This window comes from Sceloporus undulatus, chromosome 5, assembly GCF_019175285.1.
Source record: "Sceloporus undulatus isolate JIND9_A2432 ecotype Alabama chromosome 5, SceUnd_v1.1, whole genome shotgun sequence".
Lineage (NCBI taxonomy): Eukaryota > Metazoa > Chordata > Lepidosauria > Squamata > Phrynosomatidae > Sceloporus > Sceloporus undulatus.
In genome coordinates this window covers 142,346,016-142,368,983 of record NC_056526.1, presented here as the reverse complement: position 1 = coordinate 142,368,983, position 22,968 = coordinate 142,346,016, and the positions used below count along the sequence as shown (strand labels likewise).

Sequence of the window (22,968 nt, the reverse complement as noted above, 5' to 3'; positions counted from 1 at the left end):
CTCTCATTGGACTGTATGGTTTGTGTATAACGTAATTACATCCATTGGAGTTGTCCCACTTTAATTTCTCTGCCTTCCCACAGCCCCACACTTGTATTGGGATGTTTATATGCAGGCATGAAGATATGCACTTTCTGTGCTAAACCAAACTATCCCAGGTGCTGTTTATTCCAGTTTTTAGCCCTGGGGCATACCTTTGATCTGGTTTCTGCTCATTTGGGAGACATGTGTCATCTAACACCCCACCTTCAAAGCTGTATTTTACTCTCTCTCTCTCTCTCTCCCTCTCTCTCTCTCTCCCCCTCCCCCCCCCCCTCTCTGCATAGAGACATAGGGCCCATACAGCTAGGTCAAAATAAAGCTGCTTCATTTTGGAGGTATGCTGTTTAAATGACACACATCTTAAGAGGCCAGAAGCTGCACCAAAGCTGTTATCCATGCCTTAGGACTGGAGCGTGGTTTTGGCGCGGTTTCTGGCCTCTTAAGATTCATGAATAATTTAAACAAATTATGTTTTATACAGGGAGGTACCTGTTAATATGAGTAGTAATAATTCATTTACATGGTTTTATATATTTTACAAAGCCTTTGCAATTTGTGTTTTATTGTACTTTAGAGGTTCTTTCACATTCAGTAATGTTTGTATGTCAAAATCATTTCGTGAATGTTAAGTCAGATAGGAATGACCTAAACATGCTTCTAGACTTAGGCTTTGCATGTTATTTCTTTTATGTTAGTCTAATGTGCATTAATAATATATTTCAAACAGGATTATCGAGTAAACATCTTCCTAAGACAAAAATGGAATGATCCTCGACTTAAACTTCCCACTGACTGGAAAGGATCTGAATCATTAACAGTGGATCCCACCATGTTTAAATGTCTGTGGAAGCCTGATCTATTCTTCGCAAATGAAAAGAATGCCAACTTCCATGATGTGACTCAAGAAAATATTCTTTTATTTATATTCCGTGATGGAGACGTTCTTGTCAGCATGCGGTACTTCTTACTTAAATCTGTAAACTATTAATCACCAATTTAGAATGGATAAAAGTAAATGCTTGATTAGCTAAATCAGTGTTTGCATAGGAGTCCCCCCACCTCAAAAATAAAAACCAAGAGCAAAGCAAAATAATAGTGAAACTACATCTTACGTTCAGCACATAACACAAAGCAAAAAATTTCTTTTTTACACCAAAATAAGCAGAAGAAACATCAATCCAGACTTCTCTCTCTCTCTCTCTCTAAATAAATAAATAAACCCCATGCCTTGGAGATTAAAAAAAATCAGTTCATGGCAGAGAATTTTGTTTGGCTTTCTGTTTATTCTTATTTCTTGTTTTGCCATCCCAATTATTAAGAAGAGATGGACAAGAAGCTTTAAATTTTCCCTGTATACATTGATCTCAGTCAGGGTTTGGCTGGTATATTTTTTTAGTTTTTTTCGAGGGTACTTTAGTTGCATTCTGTGGCCCATATCCAGTATATAACTATGCTAACTCAGTATATGCACTGAAACATTTATACACCAGTACTTGCACTCTTCTATATGCTTCAATTGTTGCTGAGTGCCTTCATGTAATTTCTGACTTATGCTGATCCTAAGGATAACCTATAATGGGTTTTGTATTTTTTGCAATATTTTTTCAGAGTGTGTTTGTCTTTACCTTCCTCTGAGGCTGAGAGAGAGTGACTTGCCCAAGGTCACCTAGGGGATTTCCTTTCACACCCATACATAGTCATGGGAAATATGATTGCATGGATATGATTGCATGGACCATCCTAACTTTATTATTCAGTGATATACTTTTGTACTTCACAATCTTGTCTAGTTCCTTCATAGCTTTCCATGTCCTAGGCTGCATCTGCACTGCAGAAATTATGCAGTTTGACACCCAAGTACAGTTTGATCATTTGGCTCAGTGCTATGGAGTCCTGAGATCTATAGTTTGTTGTGGCACCAAAGCTGTCTGTCAGAGAAGGCTAAACCTCTCACAAAACTACAAATTCCAGAATTCCATAGCATTCAGCCATGACAGTTAAAGTGATGTCAAACTGCATAATATTTTTAGTGCAGATGCAGTCTTTGTCTTTCCAAGTCCATACACTATATACAAAGATATTATCAAGTGATCATGTTGCGTCAGCTAAAGCTAGGGCAAGATTCATATGGCCCTCCAGAGGTTGTTGAAATGCAGGCCTGAAATAGATAGGCCAAAAGAAGCAGCTTCTGGCTGCATCAGGGGCATGGTATTCAGATGACGCATGCACCCAAAGTGGCCAGAAGGTGCTCTGAGGCTGCCATAGGCAGAAACTGCCAGAACAATATTTAAAGGGATAATAATAATAATAATAATAGGTTTTATTTATATACCGCCCAATCACTGGGAATCCGAGCGGTTTACAATAGAGGGGATAACAGACAGTTCCCTGCCCACAGGCTTACAATCTAAAAGACACGACACAAAAGGAGAAGGGAATGGTGAGGGGGGGAGGGAATCAGGTCCAGCATTCTTCTCTCCCTCTGAGGCCTGGACCAAGGCAGATGGACCGGAGGGAGGGCTCTTCTTCTTCAGGCTAGCCCCTGATGGAACTGGGCCAGCCTACTCTCTCCCTCAGAGGCCGAAAGATGACAGTTAGGGAGGGAGGAGCCTCCTTCTTCAGGCTAGCCCCTGATGGTACTGGGCCAGCCTTCTCTCTCCCTCAGAGGCCGAACGATGACAGTTAGGGAGGGAGGAGCCTCTTTCTTCAGGCCAGCCCCTGATGGTACTGGGCCAGCCTTCTCTCTCCCTCAGAGGCCGAACGATGACAGTTAGGGAGGGAGCAAGCTTGTTTTCTGCTGCTCCAGAGAACAGGACCCGGAGCAATGGATGCAAGTTGCAGGAAAAGAGATTCCACCTGAACATTAGGAGGAACTTCCTGACAGTAAGGGCTGTTTGACAGTGGAACAAACTCCCTTGGAGTGTAGTGGAGTCTCCTTCCTTGGAGGTCTTTAAGCAGAGGCTGAATGGCCATCTGTCGGGGGTGCTTTGATTGAGAGTTCCTGCAAGGAAGGGGGTTGGACTGGATGGCCCTTGCAGTCTCTTCCAATTCTACATTTCTATGATTCTATACACCAGGAACAATTAGGTAATACTGTATTATGCTCTGGAGGGAAAAACAAGGCAATAGAAAAATAGATGGTTGAAAACATATTATCAGAACTGACATCAGATTTATGATAGGTAAATGTTTCTTTTTCATTATTTGGTTACTCATGCTTATACATTTGTTCAGAAAATATGGTTCTTTGAGTGTTTGTACTGATAGGATCAAATAGGAGTACTGAATAACTTGCACATATTATTAGGTAATTGGAACTACTTTTCAAGAATTATGAGATAAAGGATATTGTTTTTAGATAGATACATTTAAATGGATTTGGAAACATATACTGTACCTTTGTTACATTGTGCCAGAATTTAAAAGAATCGTCTTATAAATAACAATGTAGATGATATCTGTTTTCACCAAAATTAAATAAAATATTCGTAAGAGTTGCTGGAAAAATGTGGCAACAGATACAGATATTTATCACATATTTTGGTCATGCTTCTTATTAGCAAGAATATTTGGACTTTCTATTTGGGAAGAAATTGATTACATGTTTGCTATTGGTTTCCTAATAATAGTATTTTGCTATGGAAAAGGGAAAGTGGAATCAGAAAATGCAGAATTAGTTGTAAATTTAATAACAGCTCCATAAGTGTGCATTTCAAATAACTGGACTAAAATATTACTCTCCATGTACAAATTAAACCCCAAGAAGGTAAACAAACTCATAATTTAAAACTGCTCCTTATTTATACACAATTGGAGCATTAAGAGTATGATAAAATCAACCCATATATGATTTTGAATATAGTATAAGCTGTTGGAAATATTGGTTAAAGTATGCTGTCATTTTGACTACGTTTAGATCAATATCAATAATACTAAAAAGAAAAAAGAAAAGTGCGTGTATTTTTACACTGACTTTTAACAATAAAATTCCCAAATCAACATAAAATATTTTACAGCTTTCAGTATGGAGTAAAATGTAAATGAAAACAGTCACCTATACCTGCATCTGATGTTATTTATTTTTAACTGGTGTTATGTGTCAGATCTCTTGTGGTACTTTAAATCTGTTGTTGTTCACTGCTGTGATCCATAGGGAGAAGCAGGTAAGGCATCATCATCATCATCATCATCATCATCATCATCATCATCAAACAAATTCTCAATGTGCATTATGAAAAACAAATGCCCGGAATTCCGGTAGAATGTTTTAATGAGATATAGATTTCTATGTCTTATGATGTTGAGATCAATCTATACTGAACACCTATTATTAATCAGAGCTTTATATGTGTATGGTTTATACTATATTAATTGTTTTACATGCTTTTGGTTTATATTTCCAGATTATCCATTACTCTGTCATGCCCACTGGACTTGACCTTGTTTCCTATGGATACCCAGCGTTGCAAGATGCAGTTGGAGAGCTGTATGTAAATCAGAATGTGCATAAAAATATTTACTACTATCTAGAAATAGATCGAGAAAATGTAATACACTGTACTATAGCATGCGAACCTCCTTTCTTTTTATTAACTCACATGTAAGCATGCAGGTTCCCAGTCAAGAATGAGACCATTACACTTAACAAGAAGAGGTTCATACTTCCCCTCCTTCCACAGCTACTCTACTTCCAAAATTTGTCACCAGAATCCAAGTGGAAGTTTAAAAAAAAAAACAAGACAATAGAAGCTTCCCCTTCCTCTTTTAATGCCCATCGGGAGAGTAGATGAAGTTTTTTGGGGGATGGAGAATGTGGGGAATTAACAACCTCTGGAGCAACACTACAGAGAGATCATTTAAGAGATGGGGAGATTTATATTGAAAAAGTTTGTACAAGAGGCCATCTTTCCAATGGCCATTTAGGTTAAAAAAAAAAAAACACCACAACTTTGAATTGTGCCTTGTAACAAACAATAGAGACATTTCAACACCAGTTAGATATGATAGCGACATTAAATACCCAAGAAGTGAGCCATTATGATCGCAGATAAATAGTATAAGCAAAATCTCTATATTTAGTTACTGTATTTGTTATCTTTGTCTCTTCTTTCTCTCTTTCTCCCCCCCCCCCAATAGTTGGTTACACTACTGATGATTTACGATTTATCTGGCAATCTGGTGATCCTGTTCAGCTAGAGAAAATTGCTTTGCCACAGTTTGACATCAGGAAAGAAGATATTGAATATGGCAACTGTACCAAATACTACCAAGGGACTGGTATGTAGTTTCATTTATCCCCCCCCCCCCCAAATTGGCTTAGACTGATTGTTAAATCATCATTTGTAGGGTATTGACAGAGTGGTGGAAAAAATGAACATACTTAAATGAGATATCACTCTGGAGAAAAAAGCTTGGCTTCTATGTCTTTGAAGCCATGTCTTATATGTATAGCATGGCTGGAAAATTCTTAGGGCTAAGTTATTAGTCTCAAGTGTAGCAGAACCACTGAAACAATGAGACATATAAACGTTGAATTAATAAATCCTATTAATTCAACAGGCTTACTCTAGTTAGGACTAACAATGGATTTAGATCATGGTATTTCTAGCAGGCAATCCCCAAAATGCTAATTTGTTTCAGATTGTTGTATTGCTAGGATGTTCTATATGTTCACTGGAACTGGGCTCATCTTTGCTATTGTGTATAACATTGACTGTTTGATTTTGATAATTTGTCCTACTTTCTTATAAAGGAAGACTTAAGCCAGCTCACAAAGTAGCTTTCTTTTTAAGAAAAATTGATGACAGTTATTGAAAATTAAACATGCAGATAATTTTTAAAAGGCATGCAGTTTCATAAAATATTGCAACAACTTAATTGCAACAGAATATTGACATGCAATTGTAGCAGAATATTGTTGTCTGCCAAAATAAAGAGCAATGAAAAACCAGCAAATGCCAAGTAAAACCAAGCAAATATCTACAAGATACAGGGTGTTTCTGGGTAATGAGCCCAGCTGTGTAGTGTATCCTCCCTAGAACTCTGCCAGAATTCTAGGCTAGACTCTAGTTAAAGTTCAGAAGGTATTCTGTTAGTTTGTCTCTGGGATTGTGCTAATAAGGATACTGTAGGCTAATGTTAATATGGTTGTAATGGTATCCTTTATTTTAATTGACTGGACATTTTATTGCTACTGGTAATGTATTTTTTTAATTATGCATTTTGTGTAGTTCTAATTGGTCTCTAAATCCACTATTAGACCCAACTAGAATATACTCCCTGAATGAATAGGACATTTTAAGTCAACACTTGTGTAAATTCTATTTATTCCAACGTTGGACTATTGAATTTAACCCATCATGTTTTGTTATTTTTTTTTTAAATGAGAGGAATTGTGCTTGTCATGGACAAAAATATGATATGATACAATATATATGATATATATATGAGCCCTGGTGGTGCAGTGGTTAAATGCTTGTACTGCAGCCACTCACTCAAAACCACAAGGTTGCGAGTTCAAGACCAGCAAAAGGGCTAAAGCTTGACTCAGGCTTGCATCCTTCCGAGGTCGCTAAAATGAGTACCCAGATTGTTGGGGGCAAATTAGCTTACAGTTGTAAACCGCTTAGACACTGCTTAGGCAGTATGAAGCGGTATATAAATGAAGCTTGTGTGTGTGTGTGTAGATAGATAGATAGATAGATAGATAGATAGATAGATGGAACATGATATATGGGCTGACATTGTGTGCTCTACACAGAGGGGAAGTTGCAGATAAATGTGGGTTGCACTACATATATCTGAGCACAAATTTCTTTCACCATCCATTCTGTGCCTGATAGTACAGTGGATTAAAATTACAAGCTAGGAAAATACCATATTCAAACAAACATGGTACAGCTGATCACACTGTTTGTTTCACAGTGATGGATTTGTCACAGACTTGTTCCTGTGATCTATATCAGCTGAGAGTTTTGTCTGGATGATAAGCCTGAGCAGGACTACAAACTAATGATTTAGATCTTTTGAAGTTTCAGTATATATTGGGCTTATTAAAAGGTAACAGGCAGAGTTTATTAGAGAAACAGATTTGTTTTCTCCACTAAAGTTCTTGCAATAATGCTTTCTTCCTGAAACCTGACTTGTGATGCATGTTTATATCCAGACTGTTGCTTGACAGCTTTAGATACCTCTGGTTTACACCATTATTGCAACTTTAGCCTAATGAGCCATAGAAGCTGACATCACAGTCAGCATAGAGGGATTATGACAAGATATGTGAGAGAGGGTGAAGTAATAAGACTCTTGTCATGGCAGTCTGGAAGATATAGTTGATGACTCATGGAACTTGTCCTCAGTCTACTCATTAGTTAATTGCAAAGATTCATAATCAGGTAATGGTTTCTGCACAAGTGACTTGCAGAAAAATGAAGAAATTAACAATACATTATTATTAATGGGGAATTCCCATATCATGAATATCATACAAGTAAATAATATGATTATTTATTTATTTATTTGAATATAAATGTATAGTAATTGCTTAAAATGATAAATGGCACAAAATTATTTTACTTAGCTGCCTCAGTTTCTTTACTGTGCACTTAAGGATCAAATGTATGATTTAATTCATTTGATTGTTCCAATTGCTCTGGTAATTTACTGAACCAGTGTTGTCTCTGTCGGACAATGCTTTTGACACGGACATTTTCCATCTTGGTTGGAGTATGAATCAGGTGGGAAATCTGATTTAAAAAAAACAGGAATGCAGTGCATACATTGGCAGCTGTAAATATAGGTGTTCTCTATTCCTGATCTTAAATTTTACAGAATTAATACCCAGATAGCACTTACCTCCACTGATAATGTGTTTATGTATGAGAGAAAGCATGGACAAAGACTGCACAAATAGCAGAGAGTCTGAAGGTGACATTTTTGTTCCCTTTTTACTGTTTTTTGTATTTGATAGAGAGGGGGAGGGAGGGAGAGGGAAAGAGATGTTGTTATAATGAAACAGCCAACTGGCCTCCCTTAATGTAAAATTTACATTCTTCATGTTGGTGACTAGGAATGCTATGCTTTCTATTTGGAAGATAATCTAAGGCCTTTAATCAGAGCAGAAGTGAATTTCTGACCTAACACAAACAGCTGAACACATAAAAGTCATATATAGTATGGAAAAATGAAATAAGAATTTGACAATCTGTGGAATCCGTTTATAAATGGCATAGAAAGTATTCCACTGGCTCAAGATCATAAAAGAGGAGGATCAAATAACCAGAATGTGATTGCCTTTAGTATTTAATTGTACAATTATACAATTCCCTACTTTTTATTAGATTGCATTTTACATCAGGCCTTTGTAGTAATTCTTTCTTTTAAAATCATTAGTTACAATCTTTATTTATCTTTTATTCCAAACTTTTATGAATTACACACTGTATTGCACAAGGAGGTTGCTTAGGAAGAAATCATGTGCTCACTGTGTGTAGTGACATAATAAATCTTATATCTTAAGCAACTGCACTTTTATGTGAGCCAAAATCTTGCAGATGCATTGTGGAAAACACCGAAGTTGTAATTTCATATGATCAGCTTTTTTTTTCTATTTTAAAAATTGAAATTTATCCATTCTCACACTTCCTCCCAAACATACAATATAGGGCCCAAACAGACAGGTCAAAATAATTTATTACATGTGTGTAGAAGTTTTATTTTGGCCTGTCTGTTCAGGCTCTTAGAGATCATTTAATAGATTTCACTTACACAAAAGTTACAAAAGACCCAATTTGTTATGTTGGCTATAGTACAGATTGAATCTCTCTTATCCAAAATATTTGGGTCCAGAGGTGTTTTGGATTTCTTTAATATATTTGGATTTTGGAATACCTGTACAGTGGGCCGTTCCCTTACACAAGCATCCATTCTGGATCCCTCCACATAAGGGGAAATTCGTGTGTGCCGGAGCCGCATTAGAAGCAATGGGGCTCGTGCCTATGGCGCTCGATGGTGCAGCAGTGCATGCGCACCATGGGCACATGCCCCATTACTTCTTCCAGGGCATGCAAGGGGATTTTCCAGTGTGGCTTTCTCCGTATGCTGAAAGCCATGTATGCTGCACCTGCGTAAAACATGGGTGCACTGTATTTGCATATATATACATAATGAGATGAGAGCCAGTGTAATGTAGTGGTTTGAACATTGGGCTAAGACTCTGGAAACCAGTGTTCAAATTCTCTCTGTGCCACAAAAACCCAATGTTTGATCTTGTGCAAGTCACATACTTTCAGCCTCAGGGGAAGGCAATAACAAACTTCCTCTGAAGAAAATCGCCAAGAAAACCCTATGATAGGTTCACCTTAGGGTTGCCATAAGTCAGAAATGGCTTGAAAGCAAACAACATCCATAATGAGATATTTATTTTGGAGATGGCTAAACAAAACACATAGCCTTATACACCTTACTTTACACACAATATTTATTCATAATTTTGTGCATGAGACAAAGTTTGTGTACACTGAAAGCAAAGGTGTTACTATCCCAGCCACCCATGAAGAAAGTTTTGGTTTTTTTGGAGAATTTTGGATTTCAGAATTCCGGATAAGTGTGACTCAGTCTGTAAATCAGAACTGAGAAAAGTTAATTTTTGGACTATAACTCTCAGAATCCCCAGCCTATCAGGGACGTAGCCAAGGGGGGGGGTTCTTGGGGTCCGGACCCCCCCCTTCCATTAGAAAAATGAATGGTGTGTGCTGCTGCGCCGCCACACCCAAGCCCCATTATAATGGTGGCACTTAGTCTGGACCCCCCCCTTCCTAAAATCCTGGCTACGTCCCTGAGCCTATGCTGGAATTACTTTTTCAAGATGCAAGTACCATCATTTGTTTTTATATGCACACTGTCCAAGATTTTATGAGAGATATCCATATGTGACTGTGAACTTCTGTCTCCCTATTTGTTCTTTTTACAAAATTGAACTTCAGTTAGAGCAGGCTCCAAGTCCATCTTAGTCCTGTTTGAAGCAGGCCAGATTTCTTACCAGCCCAAGATAATGAAATGTGTTCAGAAACAAACCCACTCTCTTCAATCCGACTTACTTCTGTAAAAGTTTGTATAAGATTGGGGCTAAAGCTTTTCTATTTGAGATAGGAGGAACTTGTCGAAGCTTGAGAACTTAAACTATGTTTGTTTCTCCAAAGGTTATTACACGTGTGTAGAAGTGATCTTCACTTTAAGAAGACAAGTTGGCTTTTACATGATGGGAGTCTATGCTCCCACATTGCTAATTGTCGTGCTTTCATGGCTGTCATTTTGGATCAATCCTGATGCAAGTGCTGCAAGAGTACCACTGGGTAACTTATATTTTCACATGCTGTCAGAACCATTGAATGCCACTTGTCCTTTTGGAGTTGCTTCAGTAGCAAGAGCTTTCATTGGGTACTGAAGGCAACTACACTTTCATGGCATGCTCATCACTCTCACCCCAATCTTCTCTTTTTCAGTCCCATTCATGTCTCCACTTTTTAAAAGACAAGATCTGTAGCCTATAAGCAGGTTGTTCCTGTATCTGCTTACTAAATCATCACTGACCTGTGTGAGATCAACTGTGAGTAGAAATTTGGAAGGGATATCACTTCTTGGGTGGTGGGTAGAATAACAGAGCCTTGATACTTAAAGCATTAGCCACAGAAGGGGTGTGTGAAGTTTCCCACATTGGGTGCTGTGGAGTGGTAAAGCAATGAAATACTGTGATATGCAATTCAATTTCTATGTTTGGGCCACCACATGGGGCTCAAGCAGAGAATTTCAGCAATAGCCTAGAAGACATCCTTCCGATTTTCATTTTCTCTCATGTTGTAAGTGATTGTGTTCAGGAGATGTCCAGGATCAACTCTGAGGGAGCCTGGTAAACTGAAATGGCAGCCCCACCAAGCACCAACCTGGCTCCCAATTTATCTTTTGTCCCCTCTCAGCAGACCCTACTAGGCACTCTCAGTTCTTCCCCTTCCAAAAGGCTTACCTGATAGTAGTAGCTTAAATGGCAATGTTGAGCTTCTATAAACTCAGTTATATGCAGGGGAACAGCACAGGTACTGGACCTCCAGGATCTATAATCTGGAACAAGTGAAAATTATAGTCATTCAAAAAGCCCATAACTTTAAAAAAGGGCACTTGCTGTGGACCTTGCAAGATCCAAGTCTGACAGCTGTTCAAAAATGTCATGGAGTAGTACCAGGCTTGATAATGGAATCTGGACATTACTATACTTATACATGAAGCCTCCAAAAATTTATCTCTATATATACACAATCATCTATCTATCTAACCATCCACCTGCATATTTATATTTCTGTCCTGCTTTTGGGGAGGGGGGGGATCAGTGCAGCCAGTTTATTTATTTTTTTAATGCAAATATCTAAAACTGTTCTTGACTCAAACATAACTCAAACAAAATGAAAAGCTGTAGTGTGAAAGATCAGAAACCAATCCATGCTCACACTAGACATTACTAGGCTTAGGAGAGCAATTAAACTAGGACATATTATCACTAGTTGGACCTCAAGGGGCATTCTATAGATGGGGCACTATGGCCAAGAAATGCAGGAGACATCCAGGGGAAAGAGGTGAACTCTCTGACTGCTTTTTTTTTTTTAATGTTGATATATCTCAGTCCTAGGATCCAAGCCACCAGTCAAGATGAAGCATAGGGCAACACTGCATTTAGTAGTTCTTAGAACAGACCAGATTCAAGACACTTATGGTTTTTTGTGGGTTTTTCAGGCTATGTGGCCATGTTCTAAAAAATTTCCTTCCTGACGTTTCAAGACACTTAGTTTTCTGAAGTAAATAAAAGATTGATGTCTCCTTCCCTTCCATGTACATTAGCAAGCTAGACTGGCAGCTGTGTCTCTACTCCACACTGGCTTTGGAAGGACATCATCTGCCACACCTGAAAGCAGAAAGTAAATTTAGGAGGAACGATTCCTAAAGGTTAGATTAAGAAACATACAGTTATCTCTTCTATCATGTTGCTGCTGCTTTCCATGATCTGCTGCCTATCTCCAAATGAGCACTAGGACAGGCACTGATATTTTACATGGCTCATCCAAGAGAGCTGTATTTCCCTGGTCCACATTGTCCCAAATTCTAACATGGTCAGCAGCATATAGGCTTTTTTTCTGTGTCATTGTGCTGGTAGTTCCTAAGCTAAACAGCTTCTTGATGAAACCTGTTTTCCATTCCTTTCAGTCTGATTATGCATTTCCTTTGAAATATTGTAAGAGCTGGTTATTTTCTATCACTTTGAGACTGCACTTTTTGCCCTGCATTCAAGACAAATAGAAGCCAGAAATAGGTTAAGTGACCTTCACTGCCTTATTGAATGAAGCACTGAAAGCCAAGTAGCACTCTTTTCAGCCAGAAGATTTTAGATTTTCAAAGGCCTGTTACAGACAGCCAAAATAAAGCTGCTTCGAGTCACAGTGGAGGTATGGTGTTTCAATGATGCATGCATCCTAAGAGTCCAGAAGTCACACCAAAGCCACACTCCAGCCCTAAGGACTGGAGCGTGGCTTTGGTGCGACTTCTGGACTCTTAGGACGCATGCATCATTGAAACACTATACCTCCACTGTGACTCGAAGCAGCTTTATTTTGGCCTGTCTGTAACAGGCCAAAGTTAGCTTTCAAGCCTGAATAGCTACAAAGTTCAATGTATATAAAGGCAATGGTAGTGAAATGTAGACAAAAGTTAAATATTGCAATGGTTAATATTCTTATTTTAAAATAAAACTTCTTTTTAGAAAATAACAGAATCATAGTCTAGTTTACACTTATAGACACTGATTTGATTCCTGTGCTCACTATCACAGAATCAGAAGTAGAGAGAGATACCTATCACACTCCATTGCATCAAGCTGCTTCTGTGAAACTCCTGTAAAACGCCTTTTGACTGAGGATTTAAAAATCATAGTAAAAACTGACAGTAATCAGCAAAAGGATAATAACAGAGAACAATTATCAGCAACAATACAGTACAACCATTTGTAGCTATAATTGCTGTGTGCATGCTCAAAATTATTATGTAACCGGTTTCATATTTCACCCTGTACATCCATATTCATCTCCTGTAAAATATGTATGGTACACCATCACATCCCATTCCCTGTGAGAGAATAATGTTGTTTAGATTTTGACTTTAGGGAAAGCAAATCACAAAAAGCTTAGCAAGGCAGGAAGGTCCCCATTGCTTGATTTCTCCTCCTTTCTTTTCTCTCAGGTATCTTTTCTGTGCTCAGCTTGGCATCGGAATGTACTACCCTTGCTGCTGAACTCCCCAAAGTGTCTTATGTGAAGGCCTTAGATGTATGGCTGATTGCGTGCCTTCTCTTTGGTTTTGCTTCGCTGGTTGAGTATGCCGTGGTTCAAGTCATGCTGAACAATCCAAAGAGAATTGAAGCTGAAAAGGCAAAGATTGCTAAGGCAGAACAAGCAGAAGGGAAAGGTGGAACTGCAGCTAAAAAGAATACAGTTAATGGCACAGGCACCCCAGTCCACATCAGTACTTTACAGGTATGCACCTTTCTTGTTGCTGTTGTTGTAATGCAGAGCCACTCTGTTTTCAGTCATTTCATGTACAGGTTGAATCTCTCTTTTCCAGAATTCCAAAATCTGAAATATTCCAAAAACCAAACTTTTTTTTCTTCGGTGGTTGAGGTAGTGATACCTTTGCTTTCTGATGGTTCAGTGTACACAAACTTTGTCTCATACACAAAATTAGTCTAATAATGTTGCCTAAAATTACCTTCAGGCTCTGTGTATAAGGTTTATATAAAACATAAATAAATTTTTGTTTAAACTTAAGTCCAATCTCTAAGATTCCTCATTATGTACATACATGCAAATACAGGTACTCCAAAATTAAATAAAAATTCAAAATCCAAAATACCTTTCCTCCCAAACATTTCAGATAAGGAGGATTCAACATGTATGATGTTGAGTATAACAGTACTAGGAAGATTCTAGACTGATAGTTTTAGAATGACCATCCTTATCCAAAACCTCCAGATGTGCCATTTAGTTGCCATTGGCCATGCTGTCTGGAGTTGATGGAAATTGAAGTTTAAAATATTTGGAGATTGGGGAAAGTAGACAGAGTGTACATGGGCATAGTACTTGGATATAGATGGTACACAATAAATTTCTGTTTTATTGTTATGCTGCAGTGAAGCTTTTCTAAACAAGCAGCTGCATGTTAAGACTGTTTGCTGAAAGCCCCTCCAAAACAGGTGCAAATGCCAAAGTGAAGATGTACTGCCATAGGCTTTGCAACAGTTCATAAGAGCTACTGTTTAGAAATACCCTGTTCTTCCAATGTTGACACAACTATGCACCAACAATATTATGTAGAATTAAGGCAAAGATGGGCAATCTAGGTGGGTGCCTAGGGCAATTTTGTGCCTATGGATTCTGTCACAGACCATATACCCTGCTGCTTCTCCCACACATACTCTAACATTCTGTGACATACTGGCAATTTTACTTCCAGATTCCTTAAAGTGGTTTTCATGCTAAAACAAGATACTCAGCATATGCCATTTTAGACAAGAATGGCACGCTTAGAATCCAGATGTGCAATGCCCTCCAACAAGGTGCCTGCTTCTGAATTGCTTTCCATGCAAAAACCTGTTATTGTTTTTAAATTTTCATTTACCTACAGTTTAGTGGCATGCTGCAGACTCCAGCTGTAGCTACAGGGGCTGGATGAGGGCCTTATGGAAGCTTGGAATATAACTATTCCATGTTCTGGTTTCTCTCATATATATATATACACAAACACACACACACACACATCAAGGTTTGAACTGAGCCCACCCAAGTCAATTGCCCTATTTGGTTGGTTTGGCCTGGCTGTAAATACTTCTAAGCCAATACTTCTAAGTCAGCAGCCAGATTCTGATATTATCTGTGCAGCTTCTTAGACATCTCCAAGTATCTACACTTCTGAGCTTTCATGCTAGACTTCCTGATGGTGCTTTGGCCTTCTGTTTTCTCAGTCCTACCAAGAAACAAATTACTGTCTTGCACCCTCTAGTGACTCTTAGTGGCATTATCAGTATCTGCCATAAGTACAGTATTTGTGATTCTAAAGAGCATGGACACAAATTGTGCTTCTAAATGGAACAGAGCACTATAGGTTTAATCATTCAGCTTTGATTGTGAGCTGAATATACCTCATTACTGTGACAAACACTGAAAACAACTTTATTGTTACAAGCATAGGCAACTTTTGCTTTCTCCTCTGGTTCATCCCCCCAACCTCTCAACCCAGTTCACTATTTTACCCCTACTGGTGTAATTTTTCTAATTTGTATGTCTACCACAGGTTAAAACAATCATGACACTATGCTGTTTGAGTGAATGAAGCTTTTTATATTTCTTTTAAATACATATGGGTATTCAGAATTGCAACATGAAAATATGTTAAACATATTTACTGCAAGATATTTGAGTTTTTGAAAAATAATTCTTATCTTAACATGAAAGTGAGGAATGAATCCAAAGAATAGCTCTCTTTGCCCCTCAACCCACCCTGTTCCAGTTTTGCACATATTATGCATGGCCTACTTATATGCTTCCTTGTTCAGTGTTCGCCTGTGTAAAGAAGAAGCCTTTTCAAATATGGATGTGATGGTTTCCATACCAGCTGAGACCACAAAAACAGAGGATTCTAGCTGTGGATATGTAAAATAATGAAACAAACATTCTTATCTACTTTTAAATATGATTAGCCCCAAATGTCTTGTTGTAATGGCCCATTGACCTTTCTTGCTATCAAGACAAATCTATTTGCGGTGCAGTTCTCAAGTGCCCTGATCCTGTTAATATAAAAATCCTGTTCAAGCACATCACCTAGGCTAGCAAGAACACACGCATACACCACTGTCCTTTCTCTGAAGGCTTCCTTTTATAAAAAGGTTTGCAGTCAATGTGCACACCTCCTGAGGGGAGTTACATAATGCCTCCATGTTGCCAACTTCTTTCTTTCAGTTAATCTCAAAGGTGCTACAAGATCTCTCTATATACTAATTCCACAGTCTAACACAGCTATATATTTGAATGTCTCCATTGTTAGGGATGGTATTACACAGCATAATTCCACATGTGTGTTAAGAATATTTTTGAGCACCTAAATACAAGGCATTTGGATTTGGATTATTCATAGAAATCAAACAACCCCAAGGACGGAATAGTATGCTAAATATTATACCCATATTGGATTATCAAGGATCAGGCAGGTATGTCCCTCTGTGTGATATGCCATGTGATATGAAGATTCTGCACATATTATTGTATAAATGTAGGAACTGTTTTTGTAATCTGTTCCCTCTACTTTAAAAGCATATCTTTTACAAAAAATGATAGTATTTTTATTCTTTGTGGACAATTAAATCCACCTGCTGCACATACACCCACATTATTTGTCCAAAATATTTGCTTGTTCTCAAGAGATGGGCAATCATTTTGTCAAACTAATAACATAATGCCTGAATGGACTGAAAACTATATTTCTCTGCCAAAGCCTAACTGTACAGTTATACTGCAGCCCTGTTATCAATACCAAACTTAGATTCACTTTTCATAGTCAGCTACCCAATAAAGTAAAGTTGGTCAGTCATAAAGCAGTAAGTCTCCTCAGTTTATTTGAAGAAGCTTTTTGAGATGCACTTTATTCTGGTTATGATGAAAGACCATTCTTTCTCCACAAGTCTCATCAGTGATTGGGGTCAGGGGGTTATATTGGTCCTTCAGGAGATCTTGAAGCCCTGCACTGCCTTGCCACAAACTCCCTGAAAAAAAGAACACCCCATGCCTTCTTGAAGCATGGGATCTTCACCACATTTTTGGCTCTCCTTGGGCCATTTTATCCCCAGCAAATACATTATTTATATCAGGAAGTAAGACAGAAGTAACTCCTAGTTCATTTCCTCTTCTTTTTTAAAAAAGATATTTCTTGTTAACCCAGAATTTAAAAATAATATAAAAATAGATTTGCACTATTCAGTCTAATGGACTGGGAGCCAAAAGAATTCTGGACTGAAGCCAGGGACATTGCCAGAGAAGAATGCCAAAAGAGATTATCTGCAGCCAAAAAGAAAGAGAAGCCTCTGCGGATGACAGATTCAACTCTTCTAGCAGTTAAGAACAGATAAGAAGCAAAAGTAAAAGATGACAGAAATAGACTAAGAACCCTGAATGCAACTGTTCAATGACCTGTGCACAGGGACAGAGAACTAGTATAATAAGCAGTGCAGGGAGATTGAAGAGGATAAAAAAAAAAAAAAGAAGAAGCGGAGACCTCTTCCACAAGATCTGAAAAATCAAAGGGAAATTTAAATCTAGAATAGAGAACACATTACTTACCAAGTATAAATAAAAAGATAATGGAAACAATACACTGAAGAACTATATAAAATAGATGAAAGAAGCTTCTTTCAAGGGAGAACCATTTGAAGATGAATCTACAGTTTTAGAAAGTGGAAGCTTAGAATAACAGTAACTACTGGATCCTGACATTAATTTCTCATCCAAGCAAAGTGATGATCAAAATTCTGCAACAGATTTTTGCCATCTATGAAGTGAGAAATGCTGCTGTCAAAATGCCAGCTAGAAAGAAGAAAGCATTAGGGACCATATTGCAAACATACATTAGATAATGAAGTGAACCAAAGAATTTCAGAAGAAAATCCATCTGTATGGATGACAGCAAAGCCTTTGATTATGTAGATCATGAAAACTTTGGATCATTCTTAAAAGAATGGGTGTATCACAACCTTTGATTGTCTTGATGCATAACTTGTACTCAGGACAGGAGGCTGTACTCAGGACAGAATATGGAGAAAGAATTGTTTTCTTTCTTTTAAAAATGTTTTTTTGTTTTTATATTATTATAAAATTATATTATTAGTATATGTTTAATATTATAAAAGAACATATATGGGAAAAGTACACTTACAAACTATGCAACTGATTACACAAACTAATAAACTGCACAAAATAACAATATAACAAAGTTGAAAGTAAATACATATGACTTCTAACTTACTAGAAATAGAATGGTTTCAATTGGTGAGGGGTTCAGGCAAGGCTGTATTTTATACTGAAAGCAGTATTAGACTCAGAGCAAGGACACTTGAAAAGTGGAAGAAGGAACAGCAACAGGATTTAAGATATGTAGATGGCATTATACTACTAGCAGAAAATAGCAAAAACTTGCATGAATTACTGAAAACGTCAATGAAGAAAGTACAAGGGCAGGTTTACAGTTGAATATTAAGGGGAAAATGATCACAGATTATTTACATAACTTTAAATGTTATGAGAACATATGGTGCATAATGACAAATAAATAGTTCAAGATTTTCCATACCTTGGCCCAGTCATTAATCAGAATATGGACTACAGTCAAGAAATCAGAAGAAGACTAGGAAATGGAAAGGCAGCTACGAAGGAACTAGACAAGATCCTGAAGTGTCAACATATATCAATGAATACTAAAGTTAGGGTTGTCCATGTCATTGTATTTCCAATTTCTGTGTATGGTTGTGAAAGCTGGACAGTGAAGAAAGCTGATAGAAAGAAAACCAACTTGTCTGAAATGTGGAGCTGGAGAAGAGTTCTGTGGATATTGTGTACTGCTTTAAAAAAACCAAAGAAATAAATGGAGCAAATCAAGGCTGAACTCTCCCTGGAAACCAAGATGTCTAAACTGTCATACTGAGGACATATCAGGAGAAGACATGACTCACAAAAAAGACAATAACACTGGTAAGGTAGAAAGTAGTAGAAGGGGAAAGGCCCCATTATAGATGGCTAGGCTCAATCAAGGAAGCCACAGCCCTGAATCTGAAAGATCTGAGCAGGCTTTTTATGGTCTAGGGACTGCAAAAATGGTACATGTGCTGCATTTTGCCCACCTACACTTGAGGGTGTTGCGGGCATTTGGGGGCATAAAAGTATATACTGTATTTTTAAAAAACAACAAAATTGTCTCTTGAAGGCTCTGGACACCCAAAACACACAAACAGATGGAAGGCAATGTCAAAACCTAGAGTTTAAACACACACCTTAAATAAAGAATAGCAGTTTCATGAACTAAAGGTAAAGGTAGTCCCTTGACATGAATGTCTAGTCGTAACCAACTGTGGGGGGCAGTGCTCATCTCTGTTACTAAGTCAAAGAGCCAGTATTGTCCAAGGACTTTTCTGGTGGTCATGTGGCCAGCATGATTGCACCGAACACTGTTACCTTCCCACCAAAGTGGTACCTATTTATCTACTTGTACTTGCATGCTTTCAAACTGCTAGACTGGCAGAAGTTGGGACTAGTAACACAGTTGATACAGTTGACCCTCTGTATCCACAGATTCTTTATCCATGGATTTAAGCATCCTTGTCTTGAAAGTATTAAACAGAAAATACATAAATTCCAAAGAGCAAACCTAGATTTTCACCACTGTATATAAGGGACACCATTTTACTGTCCCATTGCATTTAGTGGAACTTGAGCATCCATGAATTTTAGAACCAAACTCCAGTAAATACCAAGGGCTCACTGTAGTTCTAAGGGTTTTTTGTTTGTTTGTTTTAATAAAAGGATGATGTATGATGGTTTGGATGCTTTAGAAGAAATTAGGCTATAAAAGGAGGAATAAAATCCTCACAGCTGTCTCTTCAGTCCATGTGAAACAAGGTACAATATTCTCGCCTGGAATTTTTGTGGTCATCAGGTGCCTATTATAATGTCTAAATGGCAATTGTGGCACATTAAAATGTTTTAGTATTATTTTTTTTCTGTTAAAAAAGCCAAGAGTAGTGTTGGACAATAAATTAAAAGGAGAAAAAATGCTGCTAACCACTAGATTATTATGGACAGATTACCTTTCACAAAACAGGATTTGAAATGTCACATTTTTGTCAAGACCAGTTGTATTCACTGTCCCATCCACCCCATGTGATGACTGGACTGCGTATTTGCTGGAATAATAATGACTTTGGCAGATGATGAACTGCTGTCTGAAGACGATCACTCCTCTGTATACATCCAGTCTTAAAAGAGAAATATGCATCTTTTCAGTCCTCTTCTGAGAAAAGGCTCTGGCTTCCAGTATACATCAGAAAGGATTTATTTACCTTTCTGGTCATTGTTGTCCATTGTTTCTTTACCACTTTGGTGTAGCCTATCTTCATAGGTTTTTGCTGCAGATGCCTGCAATGCACATCTTTGACTTCTGCCCTACAACCGTTCACATTGTTAGCCATAATTGGCAGTTGAGCAGAGTGCTTGGGTCTTTATTAGCATATCTTTTTAATTACCTTTACACTTTCAGAACTCTGGCTGTTTAATAATGGTGTGTTAGGACAAACGAGCTTGCTGTATTCAGCACGAAGACCATGATGAATGACATCTCTGTCAGGCCAGATGGATTTATTTATTTATTTATTTATTTAAAGCGTTTATATGCTGCCTTTCACCATGTTTATCCTATGATGGTTTACAACATAAATTTGGAATAAAATAAGATATAAAATAAAACATTCAAACCCATTATATTGATCTTGATTAAAATGTTGACTGAACATGTGACAGATTGGCATAATTTGCTTTGTACTTAAATAACAGTGCAAAACAAAAGCTGGAGTAATTATGGAATTCTGCTTACTTTGATCCAACTAAGGTCAGCCATGAGACTGTGAGTGCAGCCCTACACACCAAACCATCTGTTAGGTTTTCTTGTTACCTAAAAATAATGAGTGTGTTTTACTGAAACATTTCAGTAACTCTTGAATTCTAAAATACTTCTTTTTTTTCTTTTTCTTTTTTAAAAAATAGGTTGGAGAGACACGTTGCAAAAAAAGTTTGTACGTCAAAATCTGATTTGAGATCCAATGATTTCAGCATTGTCGGAAGTCTGCCAAGAGATTTTGAACTGTCAAACTATGACTGTTACGGAAAGCCCATTGAAGTCAACAATGGGCTTGGGAAATCTCAGGCAAAGAACAATAAGAAGCCTCCTCCACCAAAGCCTGTCATCCCATCAGCAGCAAAACGGATCGATCTTTATGCCAGGGCACTGTTTCCATTTTGCTTCCTGTTCTTCAATGTCATATACTGGTCTGTATATTTATGATAAATCTTTTTTTAAAAAAAGAAAGAAAGAGAGAGAGAGAGAAAGAAAAAGTGTGTGCAATATGCCATATCATTCCATCATGAAGGCCAGTCTGCAACAATTATTTGCATTTGCAAAGCAATATATTGCATATTAGATGCCATATGGGATTGTAATTGGGGGCGGGGGTGGGGAATGGCATCATGATTTTGAATGAAAGCATGACACTGCAATGTCTGTGCTTGAACCAACTGTTGTATATAAGTGTACAGCATACATCTTGCTTTAGGAATATACGAAGGATAACGCATACTACATTACTGAAGCTGGACAACATTCCCTATGAACATAACCAAGAGTCAAAGTGTTTCTGATAACGAAACTGATGTGCACGCCGAGTATCAGTAAGATCAATATTCTAGTGTATGTAGTATTTAAAAGTTCTCCTTATAACTTTCAAAGCCAAAACCCATCTTGTTCTTGTATAAAGTTAAATGGCACTGTGGAAGAACAAGCTGATGTTGTAATTCAAATTATGTAGAGTTTGTAAGTGGGCAAAGTATATATTAAGCTGATCTTGTTTATGTAAAAAATAAAGATCAGAGAATTAGTAGTTTTGCAAAACCAGACCATTTATTAAAACCTGAATTGTTGCGGCAAAAAAGAGAACAAATGTGTTTATCACACACATTGGACTGAGACCGGCTCAACTTTACAAGATCTGAAAAAGTCAGAGACTGAAGATTTCTAGGCTATCTACAAGGTCATTTACAGAGCAATCACCTTAGGACAGGGCTGGAGATAAACTCCTGACAGAAAGGCCTCTATATCCTTATTTGTGCACAGTTTGAAAGCAGATGAGAAAAACATGCAATCAGAAAATACAAAAGAGGGTTTTAAAAAGACAGACACATGGTATCTCAGGAAAAACTGCCATAGCCAGACAAGCAATCATGGATGAAACCAGTGAAGACACCCATACCTTGAGACAACTAATGCATTCTGAATAGTGCGGATATCCTTCAGCACACTGCCTGCATCACCAGATATACAATATGGGTAACCCCCATACAATTAGTATAAAGGCACAGCCCACAGTAAACCCACTCCATCCAGTTGCCAGATACCCCTCCCAGCTGGAATAAACTCACTTTATGGTCCTTAACAACTACTGTTTTGCAAACAATGCAAAAACAAAGGGGGGAAGTACAAAAGGCACAGTAAGGTTGATGCAGTGTTCTCTGGGCAGGATGCTTTCAGAGAGCATGTAAAATTTGCTCAAATGTGGGTTTAGGACTGGAGGTTGGAAATAATTTGATAAAATGTTATTTGTTATGCCTAATTAATTAAAACTATCAATGATTTTTTAAAATCATTATTTTAATTAATAAATCCCATCAACACAACATTTCTGAACAATGGTTAACATTCGGTGTTCATTTCTCTGTTACTTTTGGGGCCAATAATTCTGGAGTCTAATCATTTGGAGTATTTTTCATTCTTTTCTAAAAATAATTTAAACCATGTTAATAATGCAGCAATAATAATTAATGTAAAACCTAACTGTAGAATTTATTCTAATGTTTTTAATGTTCACTGATTTATTTTCTTTAATAATTCAATGCTAACACATTAACATCAACACTGACTGTTCCAGATGTGCTAATAAAGAAAAAGACTATTTTGTCAAGATTCTGGTTAAGGGACCAGAGTACACAACAATGAAAACCAGAAACAGTGGTTCAGCTGTATAGGGCA

General features: G+C 37.6%; 1 protein-coding gene across 1 annotated transcript in view; it reads left to right on the top strand.

The window, feature by feature from the left end:
• The window catches only part of GLRB (glycine receptor beta), a 49,342-nt gene extending 26,592 nt beyond the window's left edge, over window positions 1-22,750 (top strand). The window contains 7 exon segments of the mRNA XM_042470292.1: window positions 770-999; window positions 4,446-4,528; window positions 5,179-5,319; window positions 10,242-10,394; window positions 13,321-13,613; window positions 20,934-20,951; window positions 20,953-22,750. Coding sequence (XP_042326226.1) covers window positions 770-999; window positions 4,446-4,528; window positions 5,179-5,319; window positions 10,242-10,394; window positions 13,321-13,613; window positions 20,934-20,951; window positions 20,953-21,231 — 1,197 coding nt within the window. The 3' untranslated portion in view covers window positions 21,232-22,750.
• Window positions 22,751-22,968: the final 218 nt, after the last annotated feature.